The sequence below is a fragment of the Garra rufa genome, chromosome 22 (assembly GCF_049309525.1).
Source record: "Garra rufa chromosome 22, GarRuf1.0, whole genome shotgun sequence".
Taxonomy (NCBI): domain Eukaryota; kingdom Metazoa; phylum Chordata; class Actinopteri; order Cypriniformes; family Cyprinidae; genus Garra; species Garra rufa.
Genome location: NC_133382.1, coordinates 10,342,034 through 10,360,281, shown reverse-complemented (window position 1 = coordinate 10,360,281; position 18,248 = coordinate 10,342,034). Strand labels below are relative to the sequence as shown.

At 39.1% G+C, this 18,248-nt stretch overlaps 1 protein-coding gene across 2 annotated transcripts in view; it reads right to left on the bottom strand.

Annotated features, from left to right (window-relative positions):
- tubgcp2 (tubulin gamma complex component 2) overlaps window positions 1-6,996 on the bottom strand; it is a 20,057-nt gene extending 13,061 nt beyond the window's left edge. Inside the window, exons 1-6 of one of the 2 annotated variants that reach the window (XM_073828286.1) lie at window positions 6,884-6,996; window positions 6,425-6,595; window positions 6,193-6,321; window positions 5,882-6,058; window positions 3,320-3,479; window positions 1,423-1,630 (exon numbers count right to left, since the gene is read on the bottom strand). In XM_073828286.1, the coding sequence (XP_073684387.1) occupies window positions 1,423-1,630; window positions 3,320-3,479; window positions 5,882-6,058; window positions 6,193-6,321; window positions 6,425-6,574 (824 nt within the window). In that variant the 5' untranslated portion in view covers window positions 6,575-6,595; window positions 6,884-6,996. Of the gene's footprint in view, window positions 1-1,422; window positions 1,631-3,319; window positions 3,480-5,881; window positions 6,059-6,192; window positions 6,322-6,424; window positions 6,596-6,857 lie in introns of both variants that reach the window. The other variant, XM_073828285.1, reaches the window with a different exon arrangement.
- Window positions 6,997-18,248: the final 11,252 nt, after the last annotated feature.

The window sequence follows — 18,248 nt, the reverse complement described above, 5'->3', positions numbered from 1 at the left end:
AGATTAAATCTTGGAATTAATCTAGATTAATCTAGATTAAAATGGCTAATTTGAATTCTGGTGAAGGCATTCAGAATATGCGTGCTACCCAAATAATGACTAAAAGTAAGTCTTCGAGAACGGGCCAGGTGGCGCATTAGACCAGGCGCTCATCTCCTGTTTCCAAAATGCATCACAAACTGCTTGACAATTGCATTTACAACATAAGTACCTATACAAACTTGTGTAACCAAGTACTTCTGCGCAAAAGGCTGCACGACGTACGCGTTGCCGTTAAATACACAGACGCGCACGGGAAAGAATAGCCTATCTGCGTGCATAGTCTTCGATTAAACTGCGTTGCTTTTAGAAGCGTCAATTCAGTTGTTGCATATAGTTTAATGTCTTTATTTCGGGATTATCAAAGTAAATTATAACTCAAACTTGAGATTTTACTGGGGCACAGCAGATTTTCACTGGGGCGCGTGCCCCAGTAAAAAGGGTCTAGCAACGCACGCACCTGCCCTGAAGCGGCTTCATAACTGCATCCATTGCAGACTTTGCACGTCTCATTTGATGTGGTAATTTCACAGAAGTTGGAGACTCGTTCTCGCCCCCTACAGTGCAATTCGACTAGGTATACATCATCCGCGCTAAAATATCAAGGTGAAAGTCATCATATCTTGCGTAGTTTAGACCCAGCTCCCAACCCAACTTTGAGAATAGATTAACGGCGATATATTTTTTATCGCCCGATAAGAGTCTCACGTTAACGCAGCACGTTAACGCCGATAACGGCCCACCACTAATATATATATATATATATATATATATATCTTAGTGTCTTAATTGCTTAGATTTATATAATGCTTTGGCATTATTCTTGTCCAATGGTTTAGATTTAAATCTGTGTGTTAGCTGCATATGTGTTAATTTTTGCACTGGTCAGAACAAAAACAGCAGAAGGGCTTATTGAAAACGCAAAATTTGACCAAAACTCTCTAAACTCAGACAATTTGGATTATTTCTGATATATTTTGATCATGTAGAAGTTCTGAATAGTTGGTAGCTTAAAATTTTCAATTCTGCCACCTCAGTCAGTGGTTGCCTCTAATTGAAATGGTTCTACCTGTAATAGAGAAAATATACTTCCTGTTCATGAACTCATATTTTCATTCATTCTGGTCCCTTGCTTAAGGCATAAAATACATATTTTAAAAAGGCTTTCAGAATCAGCCCATTTGCTTGAAAAACATTGGCAATCAGAATCAGCCATGAAGAATCAAGATCGGTGCATTACTAAAAAGAAATGCCTGGAAGAGTGCTGGCTGTTCTGCTCAATTGGCAGTTGTGGTGCTCCTTAATATTCATTTGGTGCTCCTACATTTTTTTTGGTGCTCCTAACTTTTTAAAGTTTCGAGCCCTGTCATATGGTTCACTGACCGTGTGATAGTGGAGTAACAAGATGCGACAGGTAATATCCGGTTGACCAGCTCTTTGATGGACATGTCGAGGGAAGGATCTACTATGAAGGAGCGGCTCTGTCTGCCGAGCACAGGCTGAGCTGAGATGTCTCTCCCATCCACACCAATCAGCACGTACAGCAGGTCCTCAACCAGAGCTTGTTCCTGTGCAGCCAGCGGCATTGTACCTTTAATTTCACATAGTAAAGCCACCATGAAATCAATCAGTTTTACAGTGTTTATTACAAATAGTTTACACATGCAATTCTTTTTTTATTCTTCTGTAATCTTCATAATCTTTAATAAAAGCATTAACCCCTCCCCATCATAGAGACATTGTTTCTTCATAGGTTGTTTGCAATCACGTGGTTTTGATGACGCACAAAATGCAGCTGGAGGGCAGGAAGTAATTTTTCTCAATAGAAATCACTAGCAGAAACTCGAAATGCCTTGGTTTTGAGTTGTTTATGGAAATTGGTCAAACTTAGAAATGTTATTTTTTATTATGTATGAAAATTTGCTGTTCATAAGGAAGAAAAAGCAAGAAATTCACTGAAAAACAGAGAGAAAAGTGGCTTGTAAACCTACGTTGGATAATGCTTGTGTGTGCGAATAAAAGATATAATAATATCAAGATATAAAGAAACATATAAATAGATATAGGGTGAGACAGTGAGAATTCGTAAAATGCCACACGTAGACACAATGTAAATTAGGCATTATATTTTATTGAGATTGCCATAAATTGAAGTGGCAGCTTTTTAGTGACTATGGAAGCGATATTTGCTCGCTTTACGTGCTGCTAACAGGACCAATAGCCAAAAACCCTGTACAGTAGTAGTTTCAGGAGTGACATATATCCTACATCCTTCATGTAAATGTGGGAATCACTTTCAAAATTGTTTCAGGCTTACTTAGCTTGTATTTACAGCCTCGATGGCAGGCAATTATTTCAATTTGGTTGAAAAAAATCCTCTTCATAACGTAAGGATTACATCCAACATATGTTGAATTGAATTGAATATGAATTGATTATAGCATAGAAAGCAAGCAAATAGCGCTTTCATATAGTCACTAAAAAGTTGTCACTCACTTCAAATTATTGCAATATCCGTTAAGCTCTGGAAACTACAAATTTGCATCGTATCTACGTGTGGGCGTTTAGCACTGAGTAAATTCTCACTGTCTCACCCTGTATCTATTAATGTATTTCTTTATTATTATCTTAACATATTTTTATATCTTTTCTTAACCATTTGCTCACACAAGCATTATCCGGCTCTCCTCCTGACCACAGACCACTTTTTCCTGCGCTTTTCAGTCAATTTCTTGCCTTTCCCTTGTTACCAACAGCAGAGTTTCATACAATGATAAAAGATCCTTGTGGTTTCTCGGTTTGATCCATTTTGAGCACCTATAAACAATGCAAAACATAGGTATTTTGAGTTTCTGCTATCGATTCCTATGGAGAAAAATTACTTCCTGACCTCCAGCTGCATTTCGTGCCACAGCATGTGCAAACAACCTATTGACTGGAACAAGGGCAAGACAATAATCTCTCCTGTTCAGCAACAAGTAAACTCAATTGAAATTGTAGGAATTAGCAAACACCAATGATCTAATCAATTCCAGATTAACAAATCAAGTCCTATTCTACATTATTTCCTCATTCGAGAAACCGTTTTACTCAGATATGTCACAAAAGAAAAGAAAAGATGATTGCAACTATCATTACATGCTGACATTTACATCACATCTCTAACCAGATTTGACATCTATTGTTTCTTCGGTGTCCATATTTCTTCTCTCATGAAATTTAATAACTTGCTCTACCCTATACATCTAAAGATCAGATTTTGGAAAACTCTGTCACGTACCAATAGCCACGACGGGATCTCCCACAGGAGTGGGGCTAGTAATGAAATCCCCAATCAGAGACGGCCGATCATACACCCAGTTTGGAAACACAGGGTTCGGCTGAGTGGGGTTCTTCTTGTTATGTCGGTCTCTCAGCATTTTACGGATGACCTCAGAAGACTGTGAAAACAAAATAATCGTAAACTCATGCAACATACAGAATCATGTTTATTCAAGGAGGAGTTCCGTTCCAGAATAAAAATGTACAGATAATGTACTCACCCCCTTGTCATCCAAGATGTTCATATCTTTCTTTAGTCGTAAAGAAATTATGTTTTTTGAGGAAAACATTTCAGGATTTTTCTCCATATAGTGGACTTTTTGTAGTGCCCCAAGTTTGAACTTTCAAAATGTAGTTTAAATGCAGCTTCAAATGATCCAAATGGTCTTATCTAACGAAACGAAACTAACGTTAACAAAGATGAATAAATACTGTAATAAATGTTTTGCTCATTGTTTGTTTATGTTAGTTATTATATTAAAGTGTTTCCATTTTTTATTAAATAACTCATCGTTTCACTAGATAAGACCCTTCTTCCTTGACTGGGATCATTTAAAGACGCAATTGGGGTAGTTTGAAGTTGCATTTAAACTGCATTTTGAAAATTTTAATTTGGGGCACCATGGAAGTCCACTATAAGGAGAAAAATCCCGAAATGTTTTCCTCAAAAAACTAATTTTTTTACGACTGAAGAACGAAAGACATGAACCTCTTGGATGTTACCTGTAAATTTTTGTTCTGGAAGTGAACTTCTCCTTTAATGAATGCAAAAAATAACAGCATACACTGTGTTTCAAATTATGACGCAAGCGACATTTTTGTAGAATTTCAGTAAAATAAACATTCAGATTTAAATTTTTCCAAAGAAAGTGTTTGTTTGTTTTATTTCTCTTATCTTTTAGGTAACTTGTATCAATCCCAGACAGGTTTGTTAAATAGTCAGGTCTTCTTAGGCAAAAAAATAATAATAATAATGAGGTTGTTCCATGTTATTAAGCAAGTCTCATACAATATGGGGAGGAAGAAAGATCTTTCTGAAGATGAAAAGCATGAAACAGTGCAATGTCTTGCAAAAGGCACTGAATGATCAAAGAATTCTTTGTGGCAGCCCGTGTGTGTTGCTTCAAGAGAGCAACCATACATATGTAATATGCTGGAAAAATATAATTTTATAAGATTTAAAATAAAAATAAAAAAAAATAAAAAATGTTTTAGGTTATGCATGGATTTTCCCCACCACTTTTTAATTACTTAATTAAATAGAGGACTAACAGTGGCGTCACTTTTAGTCATCAAATAAGCACACCACATTGGGACAACCAGTGCTGTCTGTAAAGGGAAGTAAATGCATATTTTAACAGTACACCACTCACAACAAGGGAGTGCCTTGCATTTTATTTCAAACAGTGGCTTAAGGCAAACCAGATGTGATCACTTTTGAGGATAATGCTGTATTTGTGATTATATGTTGTCATTTTTGTATTGTATATTTGTATTAGTATATTGTCACTGATTGTGTTTGTGCGCTGCCTGCCTAGAGACTATAGATGTCAAAAGGTGTCACGAGTCAAAAGTTTTTTTACTTTTTTTTTTTTTTACTTTTTTAATTCTGTTTAAAGAAGTCTCTTCTGCTCACCAAGCCTGCATTTATTTGATCCAAAATACAGCAAAGTAGTAATACTGTGAAATATTTTGACTATTTAAAATGACTGTTTTCTGTTTCAATTCATTTTAAAATATAATTTATTGCTGTGATCAAAGCTACATTTTCAGCATTACTACTCCAGTCTTCAGTGTCACATAATCCTTCAGAAATCATTCTAATATGCTGATTTGCTGTTCAAGGAACTTTTTTTATTATTATCATCAATATTTAAAACAGCGGGGTACATTTTTTCCCAAGTTTTTGGTTATGAACAGAAAGATCGGGAACCTGAAATAAAAATCTTTTGTAACAATATACCATTCAAAAGCTTAATGTCAGTATTATTATTATTACTTTTTTGGGGGAAAGTAATTATCGAAATTAATACTTTTATTTAGCAAGGATGCTTTAACTTGATCAAAAGTGATGATAAAGACATTTATAATGTTACAAAAGATTTCTATTTCACATAAATGCTGTTCTTCTGAGCTTTCTATTCATCAAAGAAAGCTGAAATAAATTCTACTCAGCTGTTTTCAACATCATAATAATAATAAATATTTTTCGAGCAGCAAATCAGAATATTAAAATGATATTAAAATGATCAATGATCATGTGACTGGAGTAATAATGCAGGGATTTTTTTTTTTAAATGTATTCAAATATAAACACTATTTTAAATAGTAAAAACATTGTAAAATGTTTTTAATGTTTTTGCTGTAATTTGGATCAAATAAATGCAGGCTTGGTGAGCAGAAGAGACTTCTTTAAAAAACATTTAAAAATCTTGACTGGTAGTGCATTGAAATTTTGTATTTCATATTGATGTTTCCTATTACATAAACAATATATAAATATAACTTTTTCATTTCCTACCTGAGGCACATTGGAGCTGGCTGTGACATTTCCCAGCTTTTTCCGCAATTCCTCCAGTTCTTGCATGGACATTTTGCCGCTGGTTGCAGGAATGCTGTACGATGTGGTGGTGCTGGATGCTGCATTTGCAGACATTTCTGATCTCTCCTTTGCATTCTGCTGCAGGAACTTCAAAGTCTGAAGAACACAAGCAAATGAAAAATGAAGACATTTAGCTGGAAATTTTGTAAATTTTTATTGACTTTTTTTTTTACTATTATAAATTATTCATGCCCTGTTTTGGCATGAATAATTTGTTTCATTAAAGCTACCTCTTTATCCTCAGTAAGTTTAGAGAGCAGATACACCAGTGGATCAAGGTTACGTGCATTCTTTGACTTCAGTTCCTCATATTTCCTTAAGAAGTCTTCAGGTGTCTTGGAGTGTTCTGCCATTTTGACCTGTAAGATTATGCAAATTAGTCTCCTGCATTCAGAATACATGTAATGGAAGATGAAACATATCCAGAATACTTGTCATGGAAGATGAAACGCATCTTTTTACCTTAGCACTGTGTGCAGATACTGTAGTGGTCACATAACCAGTCCTGTTCTTCTGCAGTAAGTCAATATAAACCTCAGCACCATCTCCTCCTCGGACATTAAGAAGTCCGAGAAGTTCATTAACATCATGATGAATCCTGAATTCACTCATGGCTTCAGATGAAATCAGAAGCTGAAATCAGAAAGCGCCCCACCATTGAGAAACGAGAGCAAGCTCCATGAATGAATATATACATCAATCACACAAACAACACTTGATCTAGATCACTAAATTTGCTGACAGACAAACGCCAGAACCATAAATATTTAGTAAACCCTAATGAAAATGAACAAACGTGGCCTTGTTATTATTTATTTAAGTTACAGCTAACGTTAGCCATCGACTCATTTGCATTTTATACATGTCGCATGATAAAATAAACCGTCCTGTTTACCTGTATTACTATAATTTGTTGTTTACCTCGTGGAAATCTGTTTAGTACGTGAATAACACGTACAGCATCTGTTGATAAAACGCAAGGCAAACTGACAACACCACAATAATAGGAAGTCAGAAACTGCACATTTGTAAATGTCCGCCAAAAGGCTTATTTTTTTCAAAATAAAAGTCTTTCCTCCTAACCGTCCTACTAATATACAGTTGAGGTCAAAAGTTTACATCCCCCTTTTGAATCTGTAAAATGTACATTTTACCAAAAAAAGAGGGATCATACAAAATGTTTATTTAGTACTGACCTCCCTGGCGAAAAAAACAGCTAAAACCAGCCTAGGCTGGTTGGCTGGTTTTAGCTGGTCATAGCTGGAAGGCAGGCTGGTTTTAGAGGGGTTTTGGCCACTTTTCCAGCCCAGCCTGGCCAGGCTGGTCTTAGCTGTTCAGGCTGGGAAACCACCAGCTACAACCAGCCTGGCCAGGCTGGGAGACTAGCTAAAACCAGCTACTTCCAGCTTAAACAAGCCAAGACCAGCCAACCAGCCTAGGCTGGTATTAGCTGTTTTTTTCAGCAGGGATAATAAGATATTTTACATAAAATATGTTTACATATTAATCCACAAAAGAAAATAATAGTTCCTAATACTGTGTTGTTACCGGAATGATCCACAGCTGTGTTTTGTTGTTTAGTGAGTTTTATCACGAGTCCATTGTTTGTCCTGAACAGTTAAAGTGCCCTGTTCTTTAGAAAAATCCTTCAGGTCCCACAATTTCTTTGGTTTTCCAGCATTTGTGTGTATTTGAATCCTTTCCAAAAATGACTTTGATTTTGAGATCCATCTTTTCACACCGAGGACAACTGAGGGACTCATATGCAACTATTACAGGAGGTTCAAACGCTCACTGATGCTCCAGAAGGAAACATGATTCATTGAGAGCTGGGGGGTGAAAATGTTTTGAATTTGAAGATCAGGGTAAATTTAACTTACTTGGTCTTCTGGTTAACAGACCCTTCTTGTAATAGTTGCATATGAGTCTCTTAGTTGTCCTCAGTGTGAAAAGATGGATCTCAAAATGATACACTCATTGTTGTAAAAGGTTCAAATACACAAAAATGCTGGAACCAAAGAATTTGTGGGACCTGAAGGATTTTTCTGAAGAACAGCGGACAGTTTAACTGTTCAGGACAAACTAAGGACTCATGAACAGCTATCACTAAAAAATAAAAAAACACAGACCATTCAGGTAAGAACACAGTATTAAGAAAGGAGATGTAAACCTTTTGAAACTTTTTGAAAATGTATAAGTTAACATATTTTATGTGAAATATCTTATTCAGGTCTGTCAGGGTCCTACCCTGTCACCCTGTTTGTTTTGTCTTTGCTTTTGTCTATGCTTGTCTTTTGTGTGAGCACATGGCTTTGTTATTGTTTTTGTCAGTCATGTGCCTTTAGCCCCTCCCCCTTGTTTTCTTTTATCACGCCCTCCTGTTAGCCCTTGTTAAATCTAATCAGTTTCACCTGTTCCTCGTCTGCTTTTTTCCCTATTTATAGTTCCTCTTGTCATCTTGTTTTTGCCGGTTTTTTGTCATTCTCACCCTCACTATTTCTGTCTTTGTCTCTGTGGATGTGGCTGAGTATATTCTTCCCTCTTGTTTGGTTGGTCTTGTTCCCTAGTCTTGTCCAGTCCCTGTCTAGTCCAATGTATTCTATGTTTTTGTCTTGCTCCTTGTTCTTTTGAGATTTTCTTTATTTATTATTTTCCTTTGTATTTTAGTATGACCCTAGTCCTTCTAGTCTTGTTTTCTGTTTGCATTTTTTGATTTTAAGAATTTTAAGTGGTTAATTTGGTAACCCTTTCCTCCCTATTTTGTGACTTTATTTTTATTTTATTTATTTGTTTATTCTCCTACCTTCTTGCAGTAATTTGTGTCCCTGTGGAGCCTTGTTCTGTCTTGTTGTGGTGTTTGAGTTCCTGCCCTGACCTGTTCCAGCCCTCTGGTTCCCTTGCCTTGCATCTGATCTACTTTAGAGTGTGCAGTCCACAAGTATCTGAGCTCGGCTCTAAGGTGCCTTGCCCTGTTCCCACCACCTGTCTGGCCTTGCCGCTCCCTCTGCTGCTATTATATTCTGCCAGTGGATGTTTGAGGCTGTTCCAGTGGTCTCCCTAGCTGTCTCTTCGTTTACTGTATTCCTGATGTTGTATTACCTGTGCACCTCACTATCCTCTTGTATCAATCTGTTTTGTCAATAAATTCCTTGTCATTCACTCTGCGTTTGGGTCCTCCTTCCAGATCCCTGACAAGGTCAGTACTAAATAAACAATACCATGCATTTTGTATGATACATCTTATTTTGGTAAAATAACATTTTGCAGATAATGAAAGAGGGGTGTAAACTTTTGACCTCAACTGCAAAAGAGAATCTGTTTTAGCTACAAATACATAAATAAAAAAGATGTATGCATTTTGAATAGCAGAAAGTACAAAAAAGTACAACACATATTTTTAATTTTATTTCTTAATTATTTAAAAAGTGTCTTTTTTAAACTTTTTTTCAAAAAGTCTTTGTTAAACTTGTAAAATGCCTTGATTTAGTTTCATTAAATATCAACACTATTACTACTAGAAGCCAAAGTGGGTGAAAAAAAAACAAACAAAAAAACTTCTGTCCGAACAGGCATATGAAAAAACACATTTTAACATTTGTATTGTGTTTAAGTATGTCTTTCGAAGCAACAAATTAATTTAAAAATAATAGAAATCAAGACACAATCATGAAACAAGAAATCCTACTGCTAATGTTCAATGTGAACTTTCAATTTGACCACAGTCGCCTCAAAGCCTCCAGTCTGTCAGTTCCATCAATCACAGTATTGATTCAGGAGGCAGTCACACATCTGGACAATTTAAGTTTACTATGAATAGACCCCTTGGGTGACTCTCAGTAAATGTGGGTGAAGATGGCACACGTCTTCTCGGCATCTTGTCTATTCTCTCTATGAAATGAAGCATTTATACCCATCAAAACCAATCCATAGATTTTGTTTCTTTCTGGCCTTCCAACCAACCCACGTCAGCTCTCAGTTTGCACTCTGGTATTATTCTAGAGAACGCAGATGTTTCAAGCCGGATGATTACTCATGTCAGTGATTCTCTTCTAACTCCCTGCATTTGCAGTGGCTCAGCACAGCACAGCTTGCCAGGATGATAAAAACAATAAATGACTCACCACTAAAGGTATTACCTTGTAAAAAAAAAAAAAAAAAACAGTGCAATCTCACCAATCTAATCCAAATATCTTGTGCCACTTTCAAATGGAAGCTTTGAAGAATAATGTGTGAAAGAAGCAGGTGGTGAATGAAAGATAGAGAGAGTGGCATTCTCAAGCCACAAATAATATCGAAGCTGTCAGTGAATGGTGAAAGAACTGATGTGCTGCTGTTGGTTTATGGTTTGAGGTCACTAGTCTGGGGAATATGAGACCATCTGCAGAGACGAAACCTGATCACTTAAGACGTATAAAACAGGAAATCACAGCAGAAACAACTGATACCATTTAATTTCACATGACCCTCTTGACTGCTGACTGTGCTGCTGTTAAGAGTGCTGGTTTAATAGAATGATACTCCTGCACTGCTTGACATATAATTAGGTTTTTGACATTGTGTAGCATAAGTTGCATGACAAATGTGCCTATTTTGAGGATCAGTTTTGCATGCATGTGCAACCTCATTATAGTCACTTAGGCTTTTTACGGCATGACAAACATGAATTCTTATTTTTTAATAATTCATAATGCATCATACATCTTTCATTTTCGTACTATTTTCACAAGAATGTACACTACTAGTCAAAAGTAAGATTTTTAATGTTTAAAGAAGTCTCTTCTGCTCACCAAGCCTGCATTCGTTTGACCAAAAATACAGCAAAAGTACCTTGATGAGAAATTTCATTCTTCTGCCTCTATCATGTGCACACAGTGCCATCTGAGTGTTTTATTGTGAAATATTTTTGCTCTTTTTAAATAACTGTTTTCTATTGAAAATGTTATTTATTCTGTGATCAAAGCTATATTTTATATATTTTAAGCATCATTACTCCAGTCTTCAGTGTCACATGTTCCTTCAGAAATCATTCTAATATGCTGACCTGCACTGTTCAAGAAACGATTTTATTTTTATTATTAATATTTAAAGGAACACTCCAATTTTTCTGGAAATAGGCTCATTCTCCAACTCCCCCCAAATCAACAAGTTGAGTTTTACCGTTTTGAAATCCATTCAGCCGTTCTCATGTTCTGGCGATATCACTTTTAGCATAGCTTTGCATAGATCATTGAATCCTATTAGACCAATAGTATCGCGTTCAAAAATGACCAACGAGTTTCGATATTTGTCCTATTTAAAACTTGACTCTTCTGTAGTTATATCGTTTACTAATACTGGTGGAAAATGTAAAGCTGTGATTTTCTAGGTCGATAAGATTAGGAACTACACTTTCATTCCGGCGTAATAGTCAAGGAAGTTTGCTGCCGTAACATGGCCGAAGCAGGCAACACTCTTTTCAGATCCTGGTTGGCCCTCTCAGTCTGCCCGTTGCTCTGAGGGTGAAACCCTGAAGATAAACTGACACTCGCCCCCCAAAAGATGGCAAAACTCTCTCCAGAATTTGGAGATAAACTCGAAATCGAGAGCGATGTTGGAACAGGGTCTCGAAGGGACTGACAGCGGCTCTAGCAGCCCCTCAGGGGGTCGACTGGCAGTCTTGGCACGCGCACAGGCTGAGCAGGTCAAAACAAATTCTCAAGTGTCGCGGGCCATGGAAGGCCACCAGAACCGTTGTTTAACAAGAAATTTAGTGCGATTGATTCCTGGATGACAAGCCACGTTGGAACAATGAGACCACTGAATAACGTCGGACCGTAGATTCTCCGGCACAAATAATCGACCCAGCGGGCACTCTGACGGGGCCGTTACCCCTTCTACGGCTGCGCGGACCTTAGCTTCCACCTCCCAAGTGAGAGTGGAGATAACCCGTCTCTCAGGAATAATGCGCTCGGGAGTGGAAGGACGTTCTGAACTATCAAAAACACGAGAAAGCGCGTCGGGCTTGATGTTCTTAGTCCCCGGACGGTAGGAGATGGAGAAATCAAAACGACCGAAAAAAAGAGCCCACCGAGCCTGCCTGGAGTTAAGCCGTTTAGCGGACCTGATGTATTCAAGGTTCTTATGATCGGTCCAGACGATTAAGGGAACCCCCGAACCCTCTAACCAGTGACGCCATTCCTCCAATGCTAATTTGACTGCCAACAGCTCTCTGTTACCAATATCGTAATTGCGTTCGGCTGCCGACATGCGATGGGAAAAAAAAGCGCAAGGGTGCATCTTGTCGTCTGAGGGGGTACGCTGGGAAAGAACCGCACCTACCCCCACCTCTGACGCGTCGACCTCCACCACAAACTGACGTGTAGGATCAGGGGCAACGAGAATGGGAGCAGAAACGAAGCGGCTCTTGAGGTTGGTAAATGCAACGTTAGCCGCATCAGACCACCTGAACGCCATTTTGGAGGAGGTCAAGGCAGTCAGAGGAGCGGCTAGTTGGCTGAAATTGCGAATAAAACGCCGGTAAAAATTGGCGAACCCCAGAAACCTCTGTGGGAATCAGGGGTTGGCCTATCCACCACAGCCTTAACCTTATCGGGATCCATGCGTATTCCCTCGGACGAGACGATATACCCCAGAAATGGAACAGACTGTGCATGAAACTCGCATTTCTCTGCCTTGACAAAAAGCCCATTCTCTAGCAGCCTCTGGAGTACTCGCCTGACGTGCTGAACGTGTTCCTGGAGAGAAGAAGAAAAAATCAATATGTCGTCCAGGTAGACATAAATGAATTGATCAACCATATCTCTCAGCATGTCATTAACGAGAGCCTGAAAGACCGCGGGCGAGTTGGACAAGCCGAAGGGCATGACCAAGTATTCAAAGTGCCCCCTGGGGGTATTAAAGGCGGTCTTCCACTCATCCCCCTTCCTAATACGGACCAAATGGTAGGCATTGCGCAAATCCAATTTAGTAAAGACGGGTGCTCCCAGCAGCCTCTTGAAAGCTGAATCAATGGCAAAAGATAAGTATTCTTTACTGTGATGTTGTTCAGCCCTTGGTAGTCAATACAAGGTCGCAGAGAGCCATCCTTCTTCTTAACAAAAAAGAAACCTGCCCCAGTGGGAGAAGAGGAAGGACGAATGAGCCCGGCTGCTAGAGAATCAGAAATATATTTCTCCATGGCCTCCCTCTCAGGAATAGAAAGAGAGTATAACTTGCCCTTAGGCGGAGACGTACCTGGCAATAAGTCTATGGCACAGTCATAGGGACGATGCGGAGGAAGAGAAGCAGCCCTGGACTTACTGAACACTTCCTTCAGGTCGAGGTACTCCTTAGGCACGTTAAACAGATTCACCGACTCATCCTGCAACAGAGAACGAGACACAGAAGGACATGCAGACAAGAGACAATTGGCAAAACAAGACTCGCCCCAAGAGGAAACGGAATCTTGGCCCCAATCCACTCTCGGATTGTGGAGCGCCAGCCAAGGGTGACCCAGAACCACAGGAACCAGGGGGGAGGTAGTGAGGAGGAAGGTGAGCTCCTCCTTGTGGTTTCCAGAGGTAATCATAGTGACAGGGAGAGTGGAATGAGTGATACTAGGGAGATACTGCCCATTCAAGGCGTTAACAGATATCTGGCAGCTGAGAGGAGTGACAGGAATGTTGAGAAGGCGAGCAAAGTTCCAGTCCATAAAGTTACCTTCTGCCCCGGAGTCCAGTAAGGCCTTGCAGTTGTGAAACTCGGTTGTCCACTGTAGTCTCACCGGGAGGAGAGTCATCGAAGAAGGGTTACTCCGTGATAATCCGCGCGACAGTACCCCTCGCTCTACTGTCGGGCCTGCCCTTTTAACCGACAGTTAAAAAGAAAATGACCAGCAGCACCACAGTACAGACAGAGACCTTAGATCTTCTCCTCTCTCTCTCCTCCCGGGAGAGCCGAGCTCTACCCACCTGCATGGGTTCATGATCGAGAGTAGGACTGACCGTGTTGCTGACCGCGTTGACAGGGTGGACAGGAAATTCCAACATCGTGGACTGACGAGTTAACTGATCGCGACGCTGAAGTCGGGAGTCCACTCTGAGAGCCAGGGAGATAAGACCGTCCAGATCTGCGGGTAATTCCAGGGTGAAGATCTCCTTCTGAACACGGTCAGCCAACCCATGCAGGAACATGTCCCACTGCACCGCCTCGTTCCACTTACACTCGGCAGCCAGTGTTCGGAACTCGATCGAATAGTCCGAGACAGTACGATCCCCCTGTCGTAAATCTGCCAACACACTGGCTGCCTCGCGTCCCATGACGGCACGATCGAACACTCGTCTCATTTCCTTGGAGGGAAGATGGAACGAGACACAGCAAGGATGTTGGTTTGCCCACACCGCCGTCCCCCATTGGGCGGCACGCCCGGAGAGCAACATCAACACTAAAGCCACCTTGGATGTCTCAGTAGCGAAGGTGACAGGCTGTAGTGAGAAATACATGGAACATTTAGTTAGGAACGCTCTGCAAAGGTTCGGCTCACCAGCGTAGACCTCCGGCGTGGGTAGACGAGGCTCATGTTGAACGTAGCGATTCTCAGGAGCGGGAGGGGGAGGCGGTGGTGGGGAGGGCGCAGCGGACGATCTCAGTTGTTGCAGTTGACTGGTGAGCTCGGACACCTGCGTCACTAAGGCTTGCATGGCCCGACCGATAACCAGCAGCTGCTCATATTGTTGGTCCATGCGAGTGTTGTTAGCAGCCAAAATGACCTGAAGTGTCGGTGCATTCGCTGAATCCATCGTTGGTCAGATCGTTCTGTCAGAATGAAGAGTCTGGATTCAAAAGCGAAATGCAAGATAAACAGTTTATTTATAAAGCAGGCGGTTGAATGATCACAGTTGGTCAGATAGCCGGTCGAGCCCGTGATGGAGATAGCCAGTAACGCAGGAACCAGTGGACAACCGAGTGCAGACAGCCAGGAACAGGATCGACAAGGGGCCATGAGACCAGAATCCAAACAGGATGAGCACAGAGGGAGAGACGGGAAACAGCCAGGACGGACAAAAACAACCAAACGATCTGACAACGGAGGACAAACAAAGCAGATCTTAAATAGCAGCGCTGATGAGCTACAGCTGCACCTGATCGGCTCATCAGCGAAAGCCAGCCACACCCACAGTCATACACACACACACACACACACACACACACACACACACACACACACACAGCGCGCAGGTACACAGACACACACACACACACACACACACACACACACACACACACAGCGCGCAGGTACACAGACACACACACACACACACACACACACACACACACACACAGATGAGCAAAATGAGTAAGTGAGCCCTTGAACCGTGACACTTTATTGGCTGAATAATATTTACTAATAATATTTTATAATAATATTTTAACTTTTTAATGTTGAGCGTTTTTAACTGTTGAATAAATGCTGACGCGGGACAAAATGCCAGATTTCCCAACATGTTGAACTGAGCAATGCCATTGTACCATTTTAATAGGCTACTTTTAAACGCATATAGCTCAGTAATGTCAGTTTTATGTATTTTCTGAGAGGGGATGGGATTTTTGTTGGAAAGTCGGGGAGAGACGCACACTTCGATTAGACTGGATAAACACATGCAGCATCTTAATTGTTAAGAAAATGGTATTCTTAATAAATGTCTCGAATATTTTGATTATGTCCAATGCTTCTCTTTCTTTTTGGAATTATTAGACACATTTCACTATTTTTTTCAAATGCCTAGGTCTGTTTAATTTCCTTAATTATAAAATTTCTAGCACTATTTTTAAATGTTTATTCAAGCAATAATATATAAATTATCTCATATGTATGCTTGTTTAAAACCAGATTAAAAACAAATTCCAAGTAAACTTTTTTCTTTACATTTCCAGAGAGTGAAACGAACGAAATTAAACACTACTTAATAAATTCAAGGCTCCTTATTCATTTGATACAACTATTATAGCTATAGGCTACAATATATATATAACATAATATTATTTTGTCATATTCATGATTTCTGAATTTATATAGCCTATGAAAATTTCGTTTTGAAGTGCATTCCTTATGTTTATATAAGAAAATTCGTTAACCTAGCCTATAAGTTGATTTAATATTCTTGATAATTTTTAGAAGAAGTAAAAGTTAAGAAAAAAGGAATTAGCTTGTAGTCTATATATATTTAGGGCTATAGGCTAATCTTTTTCTTACATTTTATCACACTGTAGATCACATATTTATTACACATATTTAACATCGGAGAATCACTGACATAATTAAGAGTAGGCTACTTCGAAAATGAAACTATTTAAATCTGTATAAAGGAAAGACAAAATAAATCACAACAAGAACAATCTGTATTTTTCTTGTAATCAAGTACATTTCTTTTGACAAAATACCCAATTAATGCCGAATGATGTTTGACAGTGAACGCATCTTCACCGCAGCCGCATATAATCGCTGGTGTCAGTCGCAAATATTAAACATGCGGGTCGAGTACAATATTTTCTTTTTCTTTTTTTGCGGGCGGGTTAGTTGAAAACGTCGGTCGGGTTCGGGTTGTTTATACATTGACCCGCGCATCACTGATAGCCTGCCCTGCTATAATGAATGTACGTCAAAGCGGTAAAAAACAAAAAACACTAGCATCAACGTTAACTGTTGTCCTTACTTTGATCGACCCACTAAACATTAGATGTCTGACGGACGTCTAGATTACGTCAATATTCAAAAACGACGTACAAAAGACGTTGTTTGAACGTGTCTTTCACATCTTTGCGCAGTGGGGACTTTTATGGATTCACTAGCGAACTTGAAGTGACTTACACTTTTCTTTGAAAAAAAGCTCCCCATGTCTAGCTTCTTCTTTTTTTTTTTTTTTTGCCGCCATCCTCACATGTATGTCACCCAACACACCTTCTTGCACGGGAAAAAAATCCACTGCATTTGGTGCTGCTTGTATCTGAAAGCAGCCATAGCCTCTCACATGATAGCAGGGAAAGGCACAGCCAATCAAAATGTTCATATGTGTTTTGGGGGCGGGAGGACTCAAGGAGAGAACGTGATTTATCCCTTTCTGCGTGTCTAGGTTAATGTTGACAGCGCAATTTTTTTTAAGTGGATTAAATCATTGGTGGGGACATTTCAATGATCGGAGGATATTGGTGGGGACACATCCCCTCCGTCCACCATAAATCTATGCCCCTGGGCTGAATGGATTTCAAAACGTAAAACTCAACTTATTAACTCGGGGGAGTTGGATAATGAGCCTATTTCCAAAAAAAGTGGAGTGTTCCTTTAAAACAGACTAAATATTTCTATTTCAGATAAATTCAGTTCTTCTGAACTTTCTATTCATCAAAGAATCCTGAAAAAAATCTACTCAGCTGTTTTCAACATAATAAATGTTTTTTGAGCAGCAAATCAGCAAATAAGAATGATTTCTGAAGGATCATGTAATGATGCTAAAATGCAGCTTTGAAACCACATTAATAAATTACATATTAAAATATATTCAAATGGAAAACAGTGTTTCAAAATATTACTGTCTTTGCTTTACTTTGGATCAAATAAATGCAGGCTTGGTGAGCAGAAGAGACTTCTTTAAAAACATTAAAAATCTTACTGTTCAAAAACTTTTGACTGGTAATGTACATTTTCAAAACTGATTTCATACTTACATTTGTATTGGCAGCAAACTGTTAAAAAACAAAAAATCATGGCTGTGTCACAGAATATTATTGCAACATCTTTAATTTAACAACAAACGTGATTTGAAACACATCTTGCATTATTTGCTATGGAATTATAATGTTCTCATTACGTATGATCTTGCATTTTGAAACATTGATTATGTGAAATAAAACATTTACAACTGTATTGAAAACATTAGATCAATTTGAAGTGTTTGACTGTTCAGTTTTTATGGCATTTTATACTAGATATTTTGAAAATGTACACTTTACATGTGAAAACTGCATCAAAGCAATTAAACAAACATTTGAAGGTCCCCATGAGGAAACAGGCTTATAAATCATGCACAATGAGTTTTTTTGATGAAGTAAAAGTATGCACAATCTCCTGTGAGGGCTAGGTTTAGGTGTAGAGTAGGTGTAATGAGTTTTTTTGAGAAATGTCCCCACAAGGTCAAAATCTACTGGTATTCCTATCCTTGTGGGGACATTTGGTCCATACCAGGTACACACACACACACACACACACACACACACACACACACACACACACACACACACACACACACACACA